The sequence below is a fragment of the Puntigrus tetrazona genome, chromosome 7 (genome assembly GCF_018831695.1).
Source record: "Puntigrus tetrazona isolate hp1 chromosome 7, ASM1883169v1, whole genome shotgun sequence".
Taxonomy (NCBI): domain Eukaryota; kingdom Metazoa; phylum Chordata; class Actinopteri; order Cypriniformes; family Cyprinidae; genus Puntigrus; species Puntigrus tetrazona.
The window spans coordinates 16,025,669-16,041,508 of record NC_056705.1 but is presented as its reverse complement, the minus strand read 5'-3'; the positions used below and the strand labels follow the sequence as shown (position 1 = coordinate 16,041,508).

Here is a 15,840-nt window from a genome sequence, read left to right as displayed (position 1 = left end):
ACCCTCTCGACCCCCATCTAATCAAACAGCCTTCTTTTATGGTTACTGCTCTCCGGCTCGACGTTAACCACCCACGCGGTCAGAATTCCGCTGCCACCACGGCTTTCTAAGGACAAAAGAGGAATTTTCTGATCAAAAAACCTTTCTAGCTACGTAATATTACAATATTTTGGAAGTTAAAAAAGAGACTTGTGCGTCGTTCCAGAAAGACTAACAAATGAGATCTTTGCTTGGCAGGCTGACAGAAATACAGCACCATTACCGTTTTAGGCCAGCGGTCTCCCAACGCACAGAGAACAGAAAAGCTATTAAAGCACCAGACTGCTGCTAATAAATAAGAGCTAATGGCACTACGCACCGACTGTCCTCAAGAGCCCTCCTGTTTGAGAAAGCGAGAAGAGAGCAGTACAATTCATCTCCAGACACCATTTTAACACTCTGGGAGGCTGATACAGATCACATTAAATCAAAACGCTCCTCCTTCTCAACAAGCATCACTCTATTCTGACAGAGGAATTCAATCTTAATCCTGAAAGAATGTTTTGGTTGCTGAAGATTTAGAAGTTACCGCAATCGGAGCCATACGAGTGCAATCTGGGGTCAGGGTCCTGCAAAACAAAAATATCAGTTGTTTTGGTTGCTTATGCCAAACATTTATCATACCCACTTGACATGTGTCCTCTTAGGCCAAGTGGCTCTAGTAGGCCACATGCTCTCGAGTCATGGAGCAGGCTGTGAGACACACGTCCATCACCTGTTGAGGAGCTCTCCAGGCCCCCTGCTTTCTATGTAACAGCTGTGCCACTAATGAACTCGACTCTGCCGTCTAAACTGAACCTGTCTCGCTCGCCGACAACTGGCCTGCCCCTATGATCTGGACCCCAGACTCCAGCAGAATGAGAAGATCTCCTGCAGAACAATGATTAAGATCGGTTGGAGCGGATCATGTGCGCTTTAATTGTCCATTTTATTAAAAGATTGTACAAAAAAAATATTCTGAAAGGTTCTCATTTATTGCTCTACAAAGGCCTTTAGCTGTTCACAGGAAATGGGATTATTAGAATCACTGAGCCTGGATTCCTGAAATCCTCAGTCCCTGTCTACTCCAACAATGTGAATGAATTTCAGGAAAGCGTGGCATTGGATTACAGTCACAGTTTGAACTCTATAAGAGTAAAAAGCTAGAAGAAAAACTATATACTGCAAAATAGGTTTCCATCCGCATATTTTAATGCAAATTTTAGCATACTGCATAAATTTGATGGATGGAAACGCCAAAGTGCAATTTAAATATGCATATGCTCACTTGAGGTACAACCTGTTGGTTTAGCGCATACATTACAGTGGAAACGCTTTTACTGAAAAAATTCCTAACTGTGCGTCAAAAAGGCTCAACATATCATGTGACTGAGGAATTCACTAACAAAGAGATCTGCCTTCGATCATTCATTTGAAGGGTGTTTTATCTATAAGTTCTAAAATTGCAATTAAAAATGTGTATATTCAAAATCATTTTGTAGACAAAGGTTTGTTCGATAAGAAGACATGAACATGAAATGAAAAACACATTTAGTGCATAAATGTTTAGATGAGCATCAACAAATTTGTTCAACTTTCTTCAACTGAGTAAATAATTCATTATATATTCATTATATATGCAATAAATTGTCAATTGTCAAAACATTTTACAAATAATATACGTTTAAAATATAATCTTTCTTCACCTATTAACGTTAAAAGAAATATATATTGATAATTTGTTACTTAATTTGATACAAGAGGCCAGCGGTTATAACATTCATGTATCAATTAAATCATTTTTTAGTATTCAAAGAGAGAACCTCTTCTGCCTTCTTACCAAAGGAATACTTCTATGTTTAAATAATAATTTAATCTCAGATACAATAATCAATTAATTGATAACCACCGATTTGAATATTTTTGAATCATTTTAAGCTCTAATTTAAAAAACGTAACGTAATGCTTCTTTACTTGTAATTTACATCATAATGAATCGGACTTGATTCAAACCACTGGTTTGTTGATTGGATGGAAGCAGATCTGAATGCAATTTAGGGGAGGAGTTTGTGAACAAAATGTTTAGTGAAGTCTGACATGTGTCTCCAGAGGAAAGTGGTTGTATACATAAAATGCAGATCAATATCACGGATTTACATAATAGGATGAATTTTCATTTCATGCCGACTTGGTTAAAAAGTCGTCTTTGTATGTTCGGACGGTGGCCTGCGTGCTGTGCTACAGCTGAAGGTGACAATGGTGCATGCTGGGCTAGGGCTGAGGGGAGTGTGGGGGGGGCTCATACTGGGATAGAGCGGAGGACAGGGTGAGGTATGCATACTGAGGGCACATGAGGAATGCAGGAAAGGGGAGCTGATTCACTGGCCAGACTTCCGGGGGAAGGCGCCATGAGTTTAGCAGCTGAACTGTAACTTCATCAAAGCCCACTATAAAGCCGCTGACCCCGTGGCACGTGCCTGTATCGAAAATCATCAGGGCAGGTGATGCCAAAAGGCTTAAACGTTGCTCTGCAGCACAAAGAAATAAAGACCAAAAGAGAATGGGGGGTTGAGCAACTGCAATTGTTTGCGAGTGTGATATCAGGTCAGCACTTTCATAATGTCCCTCCTGCGTGTGACTGTTCCACACTTGCTGCTACAATAAAGACTTGCATTGTTACCCGCCTAGTTCCAGAGAACTTTTTCGTCCGGCTTGCAAAAACATTATCCACACAGAACTTGTTTTAAATCTCACCAAGGCTTCGATAAAAAAAAAATAAATAAAATAATACGATGAAAACTATTACGATTCAAATTAATTTTTAATTAAGGTAATTTATTCCTGTGGTGGCAAAGCTTTTCAGCAACCAATACTGCTGAAAATGAACCTCCACAAACAGTAACATCGATTCTTATTATTAAGGTTGAAAATCATAGCTTTGCTTAATATTTTAATATCTGCAGATGTTGTGAGTCTTTAAATAACTGAAAAAAAATAATGAAGACCGGACATCCTATGTGAACCCATAATTGTACCTGAGACATATTAACATCCTTTTCCTAATTACAAACAAAAAACATGTTTGCTGTTGAACAGACAGAACTCTGATTTTTTTTTTAAAAAGAGACGCGATTATAATTGAACAGTAGATATAATCAATAAGCACTTATTCAAATTTATGAAGGTTTTGCTGATGTTCAGCAGACTTCTTGATATGACCTTGATTCTTCTCGTTTATACCTGATAAACAACTACAAATACAAACTTTTCATAGTCTCTTTAGAAGAAAACAAACATACATAACTTAACATAATTCAGAGAAAAACAAGAATATTGTTTAACTCCAAAATCCTCACGGCGCACAAACTCAACAGACTGTTATGCAATGGAAATGTTGTTTTTTTGTTCCTATAGAGTAGCAAAGGTGTGGTATAATTTTCAGAGCGCGGCGTAAAGCAGACAAGGTGTGAGCCACGATTCAGTCGATAGATGTTCATCCAGCAGTTAGCGCATGTAAACAGGATACCTCAGAAGAACGCGAGCCGCATAAAAAGCCGCAGAAGTTAACGAAAGAGGCAGCATGCGAGCGAGAGATGTGTGTGGGCGCCACTCAACAAACATCAGACAAACACAGACGCGCAGCCTGCATACCCTCCCCCTCTCGCGAAGAGTCAGACTCCTCTCCTTCAAAACGCGCGCGCGCGCTCAAAACACATGTAACCAAAACTTACCACTTCTGCAAACTGCTACTCTAACCAGTGCGGAGCTGTGTTTTCAGCAGCGACGCGAATCGAAAAAGAGTGGCTTGATTTAAATGAGGGCTGAAAAACATCCGAGAGGTGTATTATTAGATGAGCCGGGGCGTGTGTAACCTACAATAGACGGCCGAGTAAATGAGGTACGTCGTGTGCTCCATTTCTGATGATGAGGTGTAGCCTCCTGGGACGCCGCGATGAATTGGCCTGTCGCTGTGCTTTATTAAAGAACCGGATAAGTCAGCACAGCGGTGGATAAGCTACAGCTGGGATGAAGCGTAACGCCTCGGAGAAGTTTATGCTTACGGCGTCTATCTAATGTGCTGGTTGGAATCAATGGATTTCCACAAGGAGGTTCACGCAGAGGCGTCTGGGCCTCCTTCTCGATTTACACAAAGCAAAGGCCACATGTTCCCGGCTCTGATCTCATCGAGGTTTTTTATCCTTTAATATATTCTTGTGATTTTATTTTTCTTGTATACGTCAAAAAAAATTAAATTTTCCACCCTATCTCTGGCATTAAGAATTAAACGTCAATTCTGGTGCTTTGTATGAAACGTGAGCAGCGGATTGATGTGGTCAAATCCTCAAACACCATTTTGTGGTCATCACAAAATTATTATGTCAGATGGCATTCGTATGCACCAGATAGTGAATTTTATTTGGTTTTTTTCCAGAAAATGGATTTATTCAGCAAGGAGGTGTTAAATTGATCAAATGCAACTGGTGATGCGACTGATCAAAGACTGTTACAAAAAAAAAAAAAGTCTATTTCTTTTGAACAAATCCTGAAATGTCACGTGAATCACGGTATGTACAATATTGAGTAGCACAGCTGTTTAGAACGCATTATACTAGATAGAGATGCTCTTGGTCGAAGTCAAAACAGAACAAAATCAAACCGAACATCAAACACAGTTCATCCCATTTTCCACCATGTATTTTGCCAAGCTTTTTTTCCCACTGAATAAATTAAATAGCCAAAATGTGCTTTTACTGTTTTGTCTTGCTTTTCAAAGAAAGAAATCTATTTCAAAACAAACGTTTAAGAATATTTACTTACACCGAATTTGACTTTTTTTACATTCTAGCAGATTATAACAGCAGCACAGTTTAACTTAAAATTAAAGTTAGTAAAATAATATTTTTGGGCCATTTTTGAGACCCCCTTCTTAAATCAGGCATGTATTTTTTTTTACTGCACAAATGAATGCAGCTTTGCTGAGCAGAAGAGCCTTCTTTTAAAACATTAGAAAGCACGACATATCCCAAATTGCACACTATGTGTGAATGTTATAACTAATGTGTTTATATACTAATTACAAATTTGAGAAGATGTTTTTTGCATGCATCACATTCACATCCATGCCAAAAATCATAAAATGACTGACCAAATGATGGTTAACACTGTTCCACTGCAGGTTTGGACTTTAAAAGCCTGGCTCACAATTTGCGTGTGTGTTCTTCTAACATTCTGCAGTTTATTAAATAGTTTAAGGACATTTCGTAATTTCAATCATCATAGAGTAACCAGCGACAACCACCTCTCCCTCTTCTTACCGAAGACATGCGACGTATTGCTAAACTGTGGGTGCCAGTAATGATTTTTACAGTTTTAAAAGCTTCCACACCGCAATACGTTTGCTGCATTAGCGATTGCCTCCATCTGATCACGTCAAGTCATTGTTCTGTACAATTTATTCTGTCTTTTTGCTTATTCCAATCATTTTATTCTAATACTAAGAAATGTTTCTTGAGCGGCAAGTCAACATCAAATGATCAAAACATCAAAATGATTTCTCGAGGGTCATGTGATACTGAAGACAGAAGTGATGGCTGCTGAAAATTGATATTTTGGGAATAAGTTATATTTTAAAATGTATTTAAATAATAAATAAATGTATTGCTGGAGCAGCATTATTGCTTTGTTTTAGCTAACAAGAAACAAACTGATTATATATCATACACCGTTAGCGCTAAACAAAAAGCAGAGATTATTAATAAATGACAGGATGCTTAAAACTGACATTATTTATCTCATCGTTTGGCTTGAACTATCAGCTAATCTTGAGAGTATTAGATCAGATAAGAGGAAATGAACTATGACTCAGCTTCTAGGTGGAGTTTGTTGGATGCCAGCGGTCAGAGCCAAAACTGTTTATCACTACGTGAATGAATTAAAGATTAATTATTACTGTGTGTTGCATGGTTTACTACTAAACTAATCTATGATTACTTATAAGAAAATATCTGATCATAGTGATTATGTGGGTGATATGCGTTTGAGTAAAGCTTGCAACACAATCCTATTTTCTCTATCTTCTTTCTGCCCTCTACAAAGCATTAAATTCAACTGGACAAGTTACTATAGGGATTAGGCTGATTTATTAAGGTTTTTTAAGTCTCTTACACTCGCCAATATAAAAAAAAAATAATAATAATATTGTTAAATATTATTTCACAATACTGTTTTAAATAATTTTAATTTTAAAGAAATACTTTTAAACAATAAATAGTATTAAATATTTTTCATTTAATTTTATTTCTGTAAAGAAGCAAAAAACTAAACATTAAATTAAACAATCTTGCTGGACAAGTTACTTTAGACTGTTGCTGCGATTTACTAAGGTTTTGAAAAGATGTCTTTATACTCCTCATAACACAGGAATTAATAATAATAATAATTTCACAATTTTAAATAAATATTATTAAAAATAATAATAATTATTATTATTATTATATATATATATATATATATATATATAAAAAATATATGTTTTTTATATTCATTAAATAAACATGAAAAAAATAACATTTATTTTTATTTGGAATAATTTTAAACTTTATGAATTGTTTGACCAATTTAATACATCCTTGGATAACACCATTCATTTCTGTAAAAAAAAATACTTAGTAAAAATCCTTCCTCTTCTTCCTATAACAGTACCGTGTTTATCAGTACAGCAGTGTGAGAAATCAACAGGTGAGTCTGCATGAAGAAAACAACATCTCTATTCTCACGTTACCTGCTACACACAGCCTCCCACACAGTCTCACATTTACTACTGTCAAACCCACTGAAAAAAAACATCATGATTTCTTTACAAATTTTAAACTTTTAAGTCTTTATTTGACAGTTTTCCCCTCAACATGGTTTCTTGTAAAATACACGTGCGAAACAAGACCTTTACTTTCTTTGAATGCTCCAAACGATCATCCACTGTGATCAGAACCAGCTAATAATCACTTCCACTGCTTCTGATCACAGCTGTGAATATGTATGGCAAATATGACAACTTTCAGTCTCCATCTGACTAGAGTAAAATATTAATGCAGTTCTTCATTTGTCATACATGTGCTGCTTTACTTCCACTCCTGTCTGAGCTCTACTTTAACATCAAATAAGTTATCTTTTTTTAAAATCTCCAAGAGTAGGGTTGCCAGATATCTAAAAATGCAATCTGGTGTAACGTACGCAGGCAGCAACCCCAGATATTGTGCTTTGGGTGAGCGAAAACAAACTGCAATATATTAAGCAGACAAAGCTGTACCAGAAAAACAAACATAACCTCAATATCCTACAAAATTAAAAAGACAGGAAACATAAACTGCTTGATATAAACCATTTGGTGTCAGTGTCGAAAACAGTGCTGCTTAATATTTTGAGGGAAGTACGATAATTATATTCTTCTGAGAACAAATTGTTTTCTTTTAAAAACGAACAAAAAGTGCGAAAGAAAAGCATTTATTAAAACTAATGTTTGGCAACAATGTTTGATATATGAAATGTTTCTCCGCTAAACAAAACTGTTCGTTTCTTCAAAACATAAATGTACTTGTAATCTTTTAAACTATTTATTATAGCGCCCCTTTTGACAGTGACTGGCAATCCAAACCGTCTACCGCCATCATTTAGGCTTGTCAGAATACTGCCGTTTCTGCTTTCCCTCAGCACAGTATAGGTCTTGTTTGAAGCCCAAACACTCACATACGTAAGCACCGAGGTCTGACCATGCTGCAGTCGTAAGGAAACAGTGCTGCAGGGAGTCCGTTCTCCCAGAAATGAGAGCCGGCGATAAGAGCTAATATTAGCTAACATGTGATCGTGCCTTCGACAGCGCCATGCTACACTTAGCGTACTCTGAGACCGTCTGAAGTGATAAAAAGGTCAGCGAGGCCTGCAATGATTTCGCTTTCACACTTTTGCTAATGAGGAACAGCCGTTACTCACGAGAAGCCCGGCCGACAATTAACAATCTAGGAAAACCGAATCCTTAAATCACTGAATGAACTGCACCTTTTTAGAAGCTAAAAATAAAAAACTAAAACTATGTCAGTAGATATATTATTTGCAATAACTTCTAAATAATTTATTTAGTTATTCTAGTCAAAAATAATAGCAAAAATCATCTTTTACATTACATTATATTACTAACATTCATTCTAAGGCAAAAAAAAAAGGTAATGCATAACATCTACATAATATCTGCACGAAACTCCATGAAAGGCCATACTTATGCTACACAGCTTGGGTTGCATCACAATGACGTCAACTAATCCATTTCGGTCTGAGTCACATGCCTGACTGGCGCTGATCATTGCCCATGTCATGACGCTAGTTTGAGATCAACCAGTGTGCTTTTGTAGTCATCCTTGTGGCACCGTGTGTAACAGTCCAGCACAGTAATGCATTACCGCGGTATCTTCAACCGAATTTTGACAGCAATCAATTACGTTTTCTGGCAGCGTAACTAGAGAAGAATGTCAAAGATGCACCTAACATTCTGTCGCAGGGCAGCGCGAGTCAGGAGGCTTGCTCATGCTTTCCCATACACATCCAGGAGGTCCTTAGAGACCTTAGAGCAGGAGTGGAGGGACTTCCTCTTTCAGAGACCGGATTCCCGCTTCTCCATGGTCATTAACCCAACATGACTCAGATGAAACCTCCCTGAGTAACGCACATCTGAATAGGAAAGCCTGGAGTCAGAAAACAGCTGGGCTACACTTTCTCACTGGAAAGGCTTCTAGAAACACTCCAACAGGAAGGGTTATCCATGGTTTTCTTTGGACAGCGTTTTTACGCATTTAGCGCCGATGAAAAATCAACACCGTCTTCCTAAACCCCCACTAAATGCCGTTTCAGAATAGTAGACACGCTTAAAAACGTTCTCTGCATGCTGTAGTGTGTCAGGTTAATGTATAATTGTAGCCTGATTTTCATTACTATCTGAAGGTGTTTATTTAGTCCATTCGCTAGTAACAGATCACGATGATGTCAACAAATGTTGATTATTAAGCTCAAATGTGGCACTGCCAGCAGCAGTTAAGCATTAGGAAAAATCACAAGGACATTAGGTGACCGGGCATATTAATCCACTTTAATTCTTCCATTTCTAACGCTTGCAAAAATATGAACAAAGAAAGCAATATTTCAGCAAGTCCGTGCTCAAACTGGCTTATGGGGAGGAGACTGACTGAAAAAAAAATACAATCTGGCATGATTGAAGGGAAGATACTACACTACTATGATAAAAAAAAAAAAAAAGCAATTAAAGAGAAAACGCCTACTCTGATGTTGATCTGGTGCTTTACGCAGATCAAACCGATTCAGCAGAGATGTCAGCTGCTTTTAAATATGACAAATATACTTTTAATATCCAAGTTCACGCTATAAATGAATTAATTAGCTACTGACAAGCTTGTTGCAAAAAAGTTAGGCTTGAACGTATAGCCTACCTAAAAGATAAGAAATTCTGATTTCCTATTAGACGTTCATCACGAAAACAAATCAGCTTCCTCAGGCATGTAACTGCATTTTCTTGAATTACGCCCAAAATAGCTCATCTACGTGTTGCCAGATGCGGCAAGTTATTTAACACACTGTTACCCTGTAATCTGCTGTAATGTAGCTGCCTTGCTAAAAGTTCATTGGGACAAACTATGAGAGATGAGACCACTTCATGAGGCTGTCTCAAAAACAGTCTACCTAGACACTATTTGGGGGCATCACAAGGACATAGGTCACCTAAACTAGAATGATTTGCTGTTTTCTTGTCTTGCAAGTACTGGAGTACTGAATGCAACTTTACTTTTTTTTTAGAATATCTTTTTTTTAAGTGTAACATTACAACAGTGTCAAATACAAAAATCACATTGAGAAACTTAGCATTCGATTCAATGAATGAATGAATGAACTGAGACAACAGGATAGCTTCAAACCAATGTTCGGCACAAACTATTGAGCTGTCACCACAGCCAGACAGAAAACCTTACGGTGTCGTTGAACACTTATGATATATTCACAAAACAATCGTTTTCACACATCACATGAAATGCAGTAGCCATTTTGTTTTTCTCATGTTGCTAACTACATGACTTAGCCTTACTTAAACTCTGGGAAAACATCTAAAAATCCAATCAATTTCCTTATCATAGTTGAACAAAGTATAAGCATAATTCTTTTTTTTTTTTATATATTAAAAACAAAACATGTTCCTTCTGCCAAAATATTGCTGTGATATTTCAAACATAAACATATTTATATGATTACTTTTTGAAGTTTAACAGATTTCTGTCAGTGCTGATTAATGTAATTAATGTCTGAGAACAAGTAGTTTTAGTGTAGTGAGTAATAATGTAATGTTATAGATAAAATAAGGAAAAATGATGCATGTGTGTTATGAACATCCTACGTACCCTTTATGGCAGTTATGATGTGTATATGTTGCCATTTTGATAACTAAGCAGGTAAAGCTGCGATACAAATTTAGGTCCATGTCTCAAAAATGACTGTAACAATAACTGAACCGCTTACTGCAGTTTTCACTATAATAACCTGGTATTAACCACCCATTTCCTCAACAGCTAAAATTACACAATGATTCTGAAAGCAGCTTCTTACACTAGATAGCACAGATTTGGCAGAAGAAACGATAACTAGAGCAACTATGGTATCCCGGCCGGAACATTTTTTTAACATTGTGATCAACTATCCAAAAGAAAAAGGGGGGATATTGTTTTACATACCGTTCCACAACTTTGTTATGCAGTCTTTAAATATATTCCTAGTCACTATATTGCCTTTGAAACTGCAAACAAACTGCTCAAGTATTTCGGTCGCCTGCTTTGGTTATTAATTTGGTGTAACTCAGTGCAATATGCAACAGTTTACGAAAGTGTTTCTCATGCCTATGAACTACATACAGCACTTTCGCTACAGAGTTTGAACTCTTACCACATGCATTAACTCCAACGTTTCTCTTGATATGTTTGTTTTTACGTTTAAGCAGTACGTTTCTTAAATAAAGGCGGGGAGTTAAGATGACGCAGGCCTCGCTCGGATTCCTGAACCCCCTTTTCCGCTTATGGGGTCCCCATTTCTGTGAGCAAAATCCACCCGTAGCTCCTAAACACCCTCTCATCTTCTTCTTTTTTTTTTTTAAATGGCCGAAAAGCACACAAGATCCCGCCGTCTATCCGCTTACCTGGATAAACTGGATGGTTAGTGCTGATTTTCCGACGCCTCCACCTCCGACGACCACCAGGCGATATTTCTCCTGCACTGAGCCGTCCTTCCAGCCAGCCATCGGGGAAACGCTGCTGCTCTCGCTCCGCTGTCTAAACACACGCACACCGAGCCACTTTACTCTGTGACAGGCCTTCAGATGGAGAAATGCAGCGGAAAAAATGCGATACGGCGTTTAGGCGATGTGTGAACTCGGTGGTAATCCGTACGAGAGGAGAAAAGTACGACCACAGTCTGTGGGAAATGCATTCACTGCTGCCTCAAGTCCATACGCCCTCGTCTAAATCGCTACCAGGCACTGACTGCCTGTGCTGCTGCAAGATGAGGGGAAGATAGGGCTAATCAGTCCAGCCAATACACGCGGCAGGCGCTAGGGGGCGCCCGCTGCTATCACTGCCGGTATGTGCCGGTTTCAAACTCATCATCATGTGAATGTATCGTTGATCTCGGTCACTAAATTTCCGGTATTGCGTGGTACACTTTTAGGTCTGCCACTGACAAACCTATATTGTCCCACTTAGTGTCTGTGGCGGTCCTGGGCTATCTTGTGGTTGCTCGCTGTTGAATCAGTCTGAAATCTACCCCAAACCCCCTCTAAAACGAGCATAAGTTGGGAGACCAGTTAAGACTAGCAGTTAACTAAGACCAGTTAACTCTTAGGCTGGTTTGCTAAATGTACATTTGAATCCTCTCAAGTAGTGGCTCTCAAACAAGGAAACGAAGCCCACTGTTTCGCTCGACACAAAACCGAGTGTATGCGAGATGACTTAAAATGGCTATTACTATAACTACTTCACAATCTGCTTTAAAGTAAGTTATTACATCAACTGCCATTTTGACTTTATTCGTCACCCTGGACCACTAATCCAGTCACAAGGGTCTTTTTTATTGAGATCTATACACCATCAAAGCTGGATAAATAAGAAATAAATTAGCATTCCACTGATGAATAATAACCGTTATAGGATAAAACAATATTTGGCTGAGATACAACCAATTGAGAATCTGGAGTGTCAGAGTGCAAAAATATTGAAAACAATCACCTTTAAAATTGTCCAAATTAAGTTTTTAGCAATGCTAAATAAAATAATATAATTAATATATATATATATATATATATATATATATATATATATATATATATTTTTTTTTTATATATATATATATATATATATATATATATATATATATATATATATATATATATATATATATATATATATCAAAAATGTTTAAAAACAAGCTTTTTATTTAGAAGATATATTAGTTTTCGTCTGAGATACAAAAAAAAGAGAAGCAGTTAGGTGTGTTCAAACAAAACCATTAACGAAAAGTCATTTTTTGACAATTAAACGTTACATAGCCCACTGAATCATTCTCAGACTTAATGCTGTCAGCAAAGAAATCACTTGGGAGATAATTGTCCAGAGTCTTTTTTACCAATAGAGGATAGTAGTACAAGTTGAACACCAAATCGCTGTTTTAAACATAGAAATATAGCAAAAGTAGAAACATAAAAACGTTGAGCTTGTGACGAATTCGCTGATATAATCAGCGACTTTCACTTGAAGTTGTCATTTACATGTGAGTAAGAAGAGTAAGAGCAGCGTACCAAACTGATACAAGCTATGATAAATGTGTCTACTGAACTCTTGCAAAAGCACAAAAAATTTGTTCAAAAAATTATTCGGTGCGTTCCAAGGCCATATTTACAAAATAATGTAAATGTCTGGGAATCCACCCTGATCAATTAATTTGGATTTAACCATTCTGGTGTTTTTATAGGAGAAGTGCAGTAAAAAGTGTCTGGTTCTTACACTGAAGTTTGGTAGTAGCAAAACTCTTATTTAAACGTGTCATGCTGAAAATGAAGGAGAAGCTCTTTATCGTAGTCTTGAAAATGAACTGTATGATCTCACTACGTTTAATCTCTTTTATTGTATGTGTTGTTTGCTTCCTCTCCTTGAGGAGCTTTCGTCGCGACTGTAGATTGCAGGAAACCTCTTTAAATTATTTTATCTCTCTACAGAAATCTGAAAAGGAGATCCAACAACGCAGCACCAGTTTGTGTGATAAATATACCAATTAAGGTCCTTTTCCACCCACTTGAATGTGCGGGTTTTATAATGGAGCAGTTTATTTCCACAGCTGCAGAAAAGTGACCCGACACTTACCTGCTGAGGCTCAGTCTATCTTAACACAATGACCCATCCTAATAAACCCCCACCAATCCTCTACATGTCACGACTTGCTAGCATGACCTCTGGAGGTCTTCACAAGAGGTCCAGCGAATCAACAGAGCAAGAATTTTTACAAGACGAGGAAGCATCAGCTGTAGAATGTAAATCCTGTAAACTCCAGAAATGTCACTGTTAAAGGTTACTGTGGTTTGCATGCTCTCTTTAGGAGTAGCTCGTACACAAACCGTCGGAAAGATATTATTTTGAGTAGCAGAATTAATCAATTCCCTTTGACTCGTTTACTCTCCCCAGAGGAATTTCAGGAATTTCAATTAACTCGTAATCCAGAACTCCAAGATTCGCATGGTCCCGCCGCAGTCGCTGACAGGAAAGCAAACAACATCTCCCACAGTCCTGGAAACCAAAAAGATAAAGAGTGTACATGTTGCATTAAATCTGATTATTTTTACTATTATAACTCCTATCAAGAAAAGTCTGTTTTGACTGTACATTCACCAGCTTTTGTCAGCTTCATTTTTTTTCTGAATTACTTGCTCCCTATACAAATAATGTTTTTAATATATTTTAGTACTTTAATAGTCTCTTATGCAGTAAAAAGTACAGTAAAAATGCAGTACAGTAAAAATGTGAAATATTATTAAAAAGTTTTTTTGTTTTTTTTTCCAATGATCAGAAATCATTCTAATATGCTGATTTGGTGATCAAGATTTTTTTTTAATTATTATTATTATTATCAACAGTTAATTTATTTTAAAATATAAATCTTTTGTCATATTTACAGTACCCTTTAATCCTTTTAATGCATTCTTGCTCAGTAAAATAATTTCTTTCTTTCCATAAATACATCTTACTGACACCAAACGTCTGAACGGTGTATAAAGCATCATACAACTAAGAGTGTGTTATGATTTATCAGTACAGAGTGTGATATTGCTTTTAGAGTTAATGAAATATCATGCAAGATGAAAATGAATACAAAATGACACACGCAGCTGCTATAAATCAAAGGAACAAAACCCTCTTAATGCAAAAGTCAAAACTCCTGACACCATGACTCACATCGCGGAACAATTCCGTTATTACTATACGTGTATAATGAATAGTCACATACTGCGTTTGTCATATCAAAACAGAAACTGTAGCTATAGCTTTGTCATTTTGTGATTAAGCGCTCATTTAGTCACGAATTACGAAATGAGGCTAAGCAATCAGTGCAGCATTTTCAAAAAGCAATAAAACAATTATACTACTTTTAAGATCTGCCAGAAGACTGAGCAATTTCAATATTCTGAAATCTCCATGCAGCGTAGAGAATTTCTCTTATGTTTTGCAATCAAATATCACTCTGGTGATAAACGTTCAAATATATGTCTCATGAGAACTAAAGAAGCTGACAAGTTACAATATAGATCAGTCTCATTCTGAAATAGCTTGGAATAAAAGCTGACGTGTAAAGATATGTCAAAGAAACCAATCAAGCTCCAGCTTTGTGTCACTGCTGCACGAAGAGTCTTGAGTGCTTTAATTGTGTTTTGAATAAAAGCGTAAAATGTAATGGTGACCTCTTTAGTCAGTATTTTAAGCGGGGTCTTTATTACATATTATTTGAAAAACTTTATGAAAAGCTGATCCCCTCTAATTAATAGTGTTTGCTTAAAACTTTATTACCTCATTCCCCCCAGCTATCATTTGATTATATGTAGAACATTTATAACAGTAAGTTTGAGAAAGTCATAAAACTCCATTAACGTAATTTTTATGTAAGTAATGTTGCTTGCTATAAAAGCCTAATGGAATTAAATGCAGGACTTGCATAAAGTCACGTCAGCACTTTTCACATCTATCTCCAACACCTTACATGAAACTGGAAGCTACTTAAATCTAATGTATCATTTACATCAAGAACTGCTTCCACTGCACTTTAACAGACAGTGACTGGTGAGCAGGTAAAATACAGCGACTACATACACTACCGTTCAAAACCTGGACTCTTGTGAGTGTGTGTGTGTCCAAGTAATACTTTTAAATTAGGAAGAATGCATAAAAATGTACAGTATTAAAAAAAACCCAAAACAGTTCTTTTGTACTTTCCTTTTGATCTTAAAAATCATTCAGAAGTTCTCCTCTCGATGCCATTTTCAACATTGATAATATATTGCATATTTCTTGAGCATCAAATCAGCATATTATTCCATACCTCTGAAGACTGGATAAATGAAATGTTATTTTAAATTATAAAAATTACACATTATTGTTTTTACAGCACATTAAAGTGCCCTATTATAGGTTTTGGAAGGCTCACATTTTTGTGTGACCCCAAACAATTTGTTAAATGATTAAT

At 36.7% G+C, this 15,840-nt stretch overlaps 1 protein-coding gene across 1 annotated transcript in view; it reads right to left on the bottom strand.

The window, feature by feature from the left end:
- Nucleotides 1-11,623, bottom strand: part of rras2 (RAS related 2) — a 30,599-nt gene extending 18,976 nt beyond the window's left edge. The window contains exon 1 of the mRNA XM_043244685.1: nucleotides 11,258-11,623. Within this exon, the coding sequence (XP_043100620.1) occupies nucleotides 11,258-11,359 (102 nt within the window). The 5' untranslated portion in view covers nucleotides 11,360-11,623. The remainder of the gene's footprint in view (nucleotides 1-11,257) is intronic.
- Between the last annotated feature and the right edge of the window lie 4,217 nt (nucleotides 11,624-15,840).